This window comes from Porites lutea, chromosome 10 (genome assembly GCF_958299795.1).
Source record: "Porites lutea chromosome 10, jaPorLute2.1, whole genome shotgun sequence".
Lineage (NCBI taxonomy): Eukaryota > Metazoa > Cnidaria > Anthozoa > Scleractinia > Poritidae > Porites > Porites lutea.
Window position 1 is genome coordinate 16,231,699 of NC_133210.1, and position 9,440 is coordinate 16,241,138.

The following is a 9,440-nucleotide window of genomic DNA, read 5'->3' on the forward strand; positions in this document are numbered from 1 at the left end:
ACTATTAAGCATCACAAAAATGCATGATAGCAAGGATAGAACGGTAGTTTAACTTTAAAGAATCGATATTTAAATTTGCCCCTTATGATCTCCTTTTGGCCGCCATCTTGGATTTCGGGGAAGGCTGCAGGAGTTGCTTGTATTCTTTTATAGTTAACAAATCGCTTTTTAAACTTAAATATACAACATATTGGAACCAAAAACATTTATTCTAGTGCTTAAATTATAACCTGACGTCACATGTGAATACACATCGCCTGTCAGTATTGCGTCATGGTGACAATAAGACCGGCAGTTTGCACTTTAAATTATCACTGGAAAAATTGACCGGGAGGTTTACATAATTGATTCAGAAAAGACAGTAAGTAGACAAAATAAATGTATATTTTGCTAGTGTGTTGAACAGAGTCCCCCTCGAAAATAACAAAATTAAAACACATCTCAAGGCAATAGTCAAAGCGTTTTGCTCCGGGTGCGAACTTCTCTCTCTGTATCATGATGGCAGACGATTGCATTATATGGGGTTGTTCCAATTCAAAGCTATCCTAATGCGGAGATATTTCTTGTTGGACAACCTTATATCGCGCTTTTGTGATCCATAATCAGTTTTAGAGATTTCAGATGAATGTGAATTCTCCGCACATACCCTTCAAATATCGATGCAATCATGATTGCCGAAACGAGTTCACCAACGCTGGAAGAGAGATTTTGAAACTCTGGTGTTGCTAAACAGAAACGGAAGTAAATGATGACTGACTGCAGACCACGAGTAAGGGAAATCAGGCATCGATTGACTTTGTAACGGGCCGTTAAGTTGCTCATCCAATCCCACTGAAGATTACTTTTACCCAGTGAAGAAAGCTACTGAGCTGAAGGCCTGTGTGCGTAAGGTTCGCAACAAGGATCTAGTGCTTCCTTTTCGTATCAATCACAATTTTTTCTCGGTTGGCACTCCTCGGACAGTTTCATCATATTGACAACAACTTTAAGAGTCCTCGAGCTTTTCCTTGGTCTCTTACCGATCTTAAGAGACTCACACGAAAAACAAACAAGGCCAGACTCTCCCAACAGCATGAGCGACGCGTCACCGGCAACCACCTTAAAATACCCGGAGAAGGTAACCAGCAATTCCAATCAAAGAGGTGGCAGTCGTGCAGAAATTAGTAAGTTCTTCTTTTGAGCGACGTTCCATGAGGTAGCTGAGAGAGTTAAAGATGAGCAGAAGCACCAGCAGCAGGCGCGTAGGTAGTGTTCGCCAGGTATCGCAATGCGTAGATAAAAATTTCAAAAGATTGTAAAGGGCCCGGTTCAGACGCCAAACTTTTCATGAGCGGAACCTAATACATTGAATTAAGTACATGAAAAGTTCGGTGTCTGAATCAATTAGGAATGCCTTTTTCAATTTGGAAAGGCTCAGCGTTCTTTTCGCCTAGCCCGGCCGGGAATTTTGCCTTTAGAACGACTTTGGAACGGCTTTGATTCAAACGGCGAAATTTTCATGTACCGAACCTAATGCATAAATTATTATAACGTATTTTGGAAGCAGTTTGGCCGAAGTGGGCATTTTTCGCCTTTTAAACTTAGTTCACCTGCAATTAAGACAGACGTCTGAATCAAATCAGCCGGTCTAAAATAATTTGGGTCGGCCTTAATTCGAATTAGGTTCGGCTCATGAAAAGTTCAGCGTCTGAACCAGGCCTAACTCTGTCAGTGTTCTGAACGCCTGGAACAGGCTATGACAGTGTACAGTATAAGAATTTACACCTTATCTATACGGCGAAGTAGTCCTGGTGAAACAAGCTGTATGCTCGTGTCATCACAAATAAGCGGCTGAAATTGTCAAATTCCTCTTGTTACAGTGCAAGGCAAAAGCATCTTAAGATGAAGAAGCAGACTCGTCAACAGGATTATGTACGTGTTAGAACTGAAGACCAGCGCTGGCGACTAGACTCAGCCACACAGCGAGATCTGTTCCTGATGTATAGTTCAGTCGCGAAGAGGCTGATATGCTTTGGTGGCTCTTCATGCTTATCACGCGGCTGGGAATCACTTTCTTTATGCACCCTGATGACCCTAATGTCTTTGTCCTACTGTTTGCTCATGGCTAAACCTTTACTTTGTAAAGTGCTACGTGAGAAAGGGAAGAGGCACGAAAACTAGAATATTAAAAATGTCTATGCAACTCGGCCCAGGAATTTTCATCCGTTGCTTCATAAGGGCCCTTATCGGTGTAAACTCTCGGCGATCACAAGCTGTGATGACATCTCTACGTATACCTTCTTGAATTGGTAAGGAAAGTGGAAAGCAATTCAGCTTCCACAACACAATGAAGGGTAAGTCCGAGCTATGATGAGTATTGGGGAGGAGTGATTAGTATCCGAGGAGACCTTTAAATAAAAGATACCGAAGCACTCGTGCAGTGTGGCAACTATACTGAAAGACGTGTCAAAGTGTGAATGTGCTGAATATGAGATCCACCTGACCATGGTAGGCTGGCGGGAAAGTCAAGCTAGAGAATCTGAGCCCATGCGAGTCATCTTTATGAGATTACAGGAGTAATATATCAAGCCGCAATCTGAAGAGCCATTCTACTCCCCTCATTGGCACGTTAAGTAGAGTATACATATAGCTCAAAAGTCGTGCCGTTGTGTGGTTGTACCTAAGCCGGCTCCTGTAAAAAATTACTCTCCATTGCGTGCAAGAAAGCATAAACTGTAATTATCTTTTACTGAAAGAATGTAAAGGGTTTCGAATGATAAGTACTTCTGCGGGTGTAGAATACTTAAAATGTTGAGCAGAAAGATTATTACTTTTGTCATCTTTTTCGTTGACTTTTTTCAGGTTCGATAATATTTAGATCCCTCCTGACAAGACACGTTTTGTATGTTGTAAAACTCTTTCTGAAACTCCTGCTTAGGAACTCTTTTTACCTTATGATGTCAGAGACGCAAATCCAGTACATTTAAACATATTTTTATGTTATATTTTCCAAAACGAATGATGTTGTGCAGATTAATTTATGCCATCAACCAGATCATGACGCTTTTCAGTGTTCTAAAACAAGCTCTAGACTGAAGAATAGAGCAAGTAATCCAGTCGATTTGTGCTTTATGGCTTCTTGTTAGAAATGTTTTACTTAACGAGGAAAGGACGTTACAATATCCCTAAGCACATTCTTCTAGCAATGTGATGCAGAGTGCCTGAATAGTAATTTTATCAGTTATTCAGATGACTGAGATAGCAGTTGAATACACTACTGCTAAAAGCAAAATGGCGGTCACTGTGACGCCATATAGACGTCACCTTTAACAATCTTAAAATAATACTTCTGGCACCTATCATTTTAGATAATCGTCAAAACAAAAATTGTGTGTTTTTAAGAGGAAATCGAAGGTTTGTTTATAAATCCAAGATGGCGGCTAAAAGGAGGGTATGAGGGGTAAATTTAAAATTCGATTTACAAAGTGAGAGCTACCGTTCTATCCTTGCTATCATGCATTTTTGTGATGCTTTTTACTCAAAGATTAAGATTATATATGTTTCGTTTGTTCCCCTCAAGTGAGCCATACAACCCCCCCCCCCCCCCCCCCCCTAGCTGATGGACTACAGCACTGCAGGCCTGAGCATCCACAAGAAGATAATTGGCGACCGGTGTATATCGAGCAAATAAATCATTTCTTATAACTTCGATCTTTTGGCAAAGGAAATCAACAAATCTATTTGCTAGCTTCTCAGTGTTACGGTGGAGGAGCTAGGTAACTGTGTTAAACAAGACCTGATGGCCTTTATTTTCTTGTATTATGTTGGAGTAATAGTCTTCCTTTACTTTCTTGCTAAGAGTAATGATAGTTCCTTGTATAATTCTCTGTCAATAACCAGGCGTGATTTGCGCCAGTCCCTTCTAATTTCCGTCTTTTCCTCTTTTCTCGGTCAATGTCACTATTATACCAGGTAGCAGCGGTTCCACCGTGATAGCTCGTTTTTTCTCCAGAGCATGGATGTCAAGTACTCTTGTTAGTTCAGTTTCGTATTTATCAACTAGCGTTGGTAGATCAGTGATGTTTTCTTGCAAGACAATGGAATCCCTCAAGTCCTTGCACAGAGTACTCATATCAACAGATCGCAGTTTACGGTATCTAATTTCATGCTGTTCAGCTCGAGGCTTGCTTAGTTTCAGTATGCAGTGCACAGCAAAATGGTCCGGATCTCTGACCACGATACCATCCACTAGGTCATCTTCGGATCGAGTGATGATTAGATCTAGGATGTGTCCCCTAGAGTGGATGGGTGTGGCAACATGTTGCTTCAAATTAAAAGATTCTAGCAGGTTGTGAAGCTTGGTTGCATCGGTGATATTACTGTCATCAAGATGAAAATTAAAATCACCCACAATCAACAAGTTGCCTGAAAATGGAACAAGCTGCTCGAGGAGGCTCGCGAAGTCTTCGAGAAACGCTTTGATCTGCGACGATGGAGGTCGGTAAATGACAACGAATCTTATGCTTCCGATGGGATATTCAGCAAGCGTAACCTCATTCTCAAAGGAACTAAAATTCGCTGAACACAGCTTCTTAACTCGGAGTTGTTTCTTAACTAGTATACCAACTCCACCGCCTCTTGAGTTCTCCCTGGGAGTATGATGATAAATATATCGTTTCGGGCATATCTCGCCAACAAAAAAGTTGCCACTCTCCCCCGAGTGAAGCCAAGTTCCGTTAAAGGCCCATGTTCACCCTAGATGCATTGCGCGCCCTGTACTCCAGAAAAAACATTTCGCGTAGGTGAAAATCGCTGCCTTTAGTGTGTAAAGTCAATCTTTGTTAATCTTCTACAGTTCGCTAAATCTGGTTTAAAAGAAAGTCTCAACAAGTTCTTTTGGTATTTTTCTTTATATCTTTTCGGATATTTTGGAATGGTATCGAGCCTTTTTGTTTCTGTGAGTGTTTGTTTCACTGCAGCACTTTCGTTGGCGGCTCCATCGAAACGAACGGTTGGAAGCATGGTTGGAAGACCGCGTCGACGGGGGTCGCCGAAGTACATTCGTCGCCGTGAATCCGCTTTTTTAATCCCTGGAGAGATGGGAAAGAAACTCTTGGCTGTAAATTCTACAGACAGCGTGTTTGCCGAGTTCCTTCTACATTGAATGTTCAATTGTAAACAAAGGTCCCGTTGAAATCGGTTGAAAGCAAAACAAGCGAGTCAATCTAACATGAACAATGCTTTATTTAATTTAACCTATGAAGCGAGTGATATCCTTAACGTAAACTTATCGTCTGGCGTATCACGATTAAAGCCGGCTCTAAAGTAGCGAGAACTCTTATTAGCAAACCAATCCTTAGCAAAACCTAAAGAAAGTGTAATACAGCGATTACAGACTGTATGCAGTGCTGATTCGGCGCTTTGCAAACACAACTTCTAGCTTATTCTTTCGAGAACACATACCTAAAAGCTTCCTAAGAATTAACACAAAATAATAGATTGAGGAATCAAAACATTTCACAGTCGAATCGGGCTTCAGGAAAACCTCACCTGGTGCTTAAACGTTTCGTAATTTATGACCTTCATTGTGTTCATCGGACTGAACAAGGCATCCATATGCATTCACTACCAGTTTAAATTTCGAGGTACTTTCTGCGGTGACATTTAACGAAGTCGGCGATATATCTTCCTCCATTTGGAAAAGAATTAAAAGTCTTACTGGCCTCTTTGATACTGTCTCTCTAAGCTTCGGTCAAGCGTGAAAAAAGCTGCAATTGTAGTCTCCCTCGCAGTCGTTTTTAGTATCGTCACGCAACGCTCCTCAAAGTGGAAGCCAATCAAAACACTGCATTTGACAAAAGAATCGTTTCAAAACAAAAACACAAGCGCGCAAAGCCGTTTGGGTGAACATGGGCCTTTAAGGAAGTCAAGATCATGCTCAACGGTGTAGTCCTTGAGTGACAGTGCTTTGTTTTTAACAGATCGTACATTCCATAAACAGAAATCTAATGAATGCGACAGCGACGAAGAGTTAGATCTTTTGGAATTAATTTTTATGCAGTTCGATTCATCACATGTGCGAGAGCAGCTGGTCTTTTTTTTTGCGGTCAGTACACGTGACAGGAATCTTACAAGTACTTCTGCTAATCGACCCTGGCAAAGGATGAACATCGCCACTTAGAGAGATCGTCAAAGCATTGAAATTGAACGTTGCTACTGAGTTTGGATAGTACGCAGTGCGGGCCTTGAATCATCTCTTTGTTTTCGCTTTTATCAAGTGGGAAAAATTAGCTGAATAGTTCAATCCAATATGAATGCATTGTTGCATGGCAATTAACGCCCGATGCAGTTGCTTTCTAAGCTAAGCACATCCTTAGGGAATAATCCATCTTGTATGCTAATTTCAAGCTCGTCATGGTTTGTTGAAGCTGACCAGCTCTTTGATACAGAATTTGTGAAAAATTGAAGCAAATTACTGCACGAAGATGCAATCCAAGGGCAGTGCTTTGTTCCTCTTATCGTTACAAATGCCTAGTTGGAGCAAGCAAACGATCCAAAACGAGAGACCTAAAAACACGCGGCCGGCCGTCATAATGATATGCATTCATTAATATTCATTTAAACTAAAAGTTAACAGCACCTTCAATGAAAAGCTACTATGCTGATATTTCTACTCCAATGTTTTTTAACGGGTGTTTTCAGCTTGCTTGACTGCAATATCTACTTCCGGTTAATACATAGCACAAGGTTATCGGTACAGCTTTCGGTATATGTCGTACGTTCAGGCAATGTCAACGGTAGTGACAGAGTGTGAGTGTACAGTTAAAATAAATTATACTGACAAATTAAGGCAGAACACTATCATTAATTATTTTTTCTTATCCATTGTATTCCTCAATGGCGTTTGTGACTTGCTTGACGCCCACCAATCGGTACACAGTGGATTCCTCCTTAATTCCTCGGAAATCCAGGGAAGGCTTCCCATTTTCGCCAACGTATGGAGCGAGATACTTCTGCAAACGCTCTTCGGTGACAAGCGAAAGATCCAATACGCCGTGTGTAACAGACCAGTGCCACTTCATAAGACTCTGGATGGATTCAAAAGCAAATGAGGCGCAAAATCTGTCGTGTTTGACAATTTGAAATCCCGCTGATGAACAATAATGTTCGATCTTGGTTTTGGTCTCACATTGGTACATCTCTTTGCAGATACGTTCCCCATTCTCTGGATTCAGCAGCATGTAAGCGTTGAACTCAAACGGAGGCAAACAGTCCACATAACTAATCGTTATTTTTCCTCCAGCTCTAAGACTGTTAAACATGTTGTTGAAGACTTGCTTCTTGTTTTTCATGAAATGAAGGGCATAATTACTGAAAATAATATCGAAGGGCCCCAAGCCAGTCTGTGGCAAGATTGAAGCACTCCCCTCAACAAAAGAGAGATTCTTGACTTGCTTGTGAGACTCTCGGGCCAGCTGAATTCTTTCGTTGTCAGGATCGACACCGATAACTTTCCCCTCGGGTCCTACCAACTCAGCGAGGTATGCAGACAGCTCTCCTGTACCGCAGCCTAAATCCAAGATGACGTCTCCTGCTTTGGGGCAGACATCTTTTTGAATGAAGTCTTCACCGTCAACCTTTTGCTGCAAAAGCGAGGCTTGTTGGTAACCTTCGGCGGCTTTTCGTTGCATTTCTTTTACTAGTTGACGAGACTTCTTTTAGAGATCAAATGGGATAGTGTAGCTGATCAGCAGACTGAAAAACGAGCTTATATAGTATGGTGCCAGACAAGTGCATTTAGCGAACATTCATTTTACCCACGGCGATATTCTCCCGTCCCTCGATATGATACGTGGCTAAGTCAGTCGTTAGACAATATCTGAATCTTGTCATCCGTGCAAACAAAAACCCCACATGTCGCCGCAAAGCGAGCCTCTTTCAAAGGTTACCCTATGGGCATTAATTACCACTCTGACGTCATTCCCGCGCTACGTTATTAAGCACGTACAAGCAACAGGAGGGCATTTTGAATGTGCATGCGTCAATATGGGCTGTTGAAGTGCCACAGAGGCATTTTCTGTGAATTGGTTACGTTCAGTACCAGCATTTGCGGGCTGTTTTCTGGAGCTGAATGACGTATATTGGGTGCTACGTTCCACAAACGTGCTCTTTAAGGTATCGTTGTATTTCTACGACGAAAGTAAGTTTATTGTAGCCTAGCTGTCGCCCTTGAGAGGACAGTCTTTCCTTTCGTGAAACAGTACATTGAAGACAAAATGGCGGCTGAATGTTCTTACGACCTAACATTTCGTGCACACTTTTTGAGCAGGAGGAAAAGGTCAGTATGATAATTTTTCTTTAAAAAATTATCCTAGATACTTAATTCTTCTCAATAGTGTAACTCTAAAATCGAAATTAATCGTTTCAGGAATACAGTGGTTAAGTAAGTGCCCATTATGCCGTGAAACTGTTTTACACCCTTTCGCTGGCTTGTTTATCACGAAATCTTGCCTTTCTCCCCAAATTAAGTTAATGATTAATGAAACTAAGAATACTTCCGCGAATGAATGGCGCTTTGATGAAGGCTGTGAAAAATCGCCTTCTGCAGTAATTTCAGCTTTCTTCACCGGTACGTCTTCGTTGAGAAATAAAATACACGTACTTCAACTATAAATTTAAATCAATATAATGATGCCAGTAAGATTGTGTTTTGAAAATAAGAATATTCTATCATTTAGTTATGCAGAGGAAAAAAATTACAGCAATCGGTTTGAATTCTGATTTTTGCCACTTCATTTTGATGGTACACTGTTTGTTTACATTTCATTATGCAAATAAATATAACATTTTGGCGTTTTAAAGAAAATCTAGCCTAACTCCCCAACCCCAAAATAGCACCGAATGAAACGTCATCAATACACCTTTTAAATAAATCCTGGCTTTTGTTGCAGAAAAAAAACTACATTTATTCCTAAATGATACCATTTTGTGGATACTACATTTGTTGATATGCTAATTTGTGAGACATTTCATTTACAAATGATATTGAATGAGACCAGCTTCTCCTCTGTATTGAACCACATTCTTGTTTAATGAATCAGTTTCTGCTTGATAATTCTTCTATGATGTACAACTGAACTTACAAAAGGGGTTCATCCGGATACAGTAAAAAGCTCCCAACAGAAACGTTAATAACAGACAAATTCATCCATCCGGATGATTTGTGCCATGTTTGTTGTCGCATCCCTCCTCATTGGGGTCCTCTAGCAGTAGTATTTATTTTTTGAGGAAACAGCATTATATGCACCCCTTTAACAAACTTCCTGTCTTATGTCTAAACAGGCTTTGAAGGTGAACAACATCGTCAGTTACATTTATGGAGTGATGGCCATTCTCTATTTTGAATGGGTCACTACTGTCATCAAATATAAATCAATAACAAGAAATCGATTGTGGAACAC

At 40.7% G+C, this 9,440-nt stretch overlaps 1 protein-coding gene across 1 annotated transcript; it reads right to left on the minus strand.

The window, feature by feature from the left end:
* Positions 1-5,174: 5,174 nt before the first annotated feature.
* On the minus strand, positions 5,175-7,838 carry LOC140950410 (ubiquinone/menaquinone biosynthesis C-methyltransferase UbiE-like). Its single transcript, XM_073399632.1, has one exon. It carries the CDS (start codon positions 7,668-7,670, stop codon positions 6,858-6,860), a length of 813 nt encoding a protein of 270 aa, XP_073255733.1. The 5' UTR covers positions 7,671-7,838; the 3' UTR covers positions 5,175-6,857.
* Positions 7,839-9,440: the final 1,602 nt, after the last annotated feature.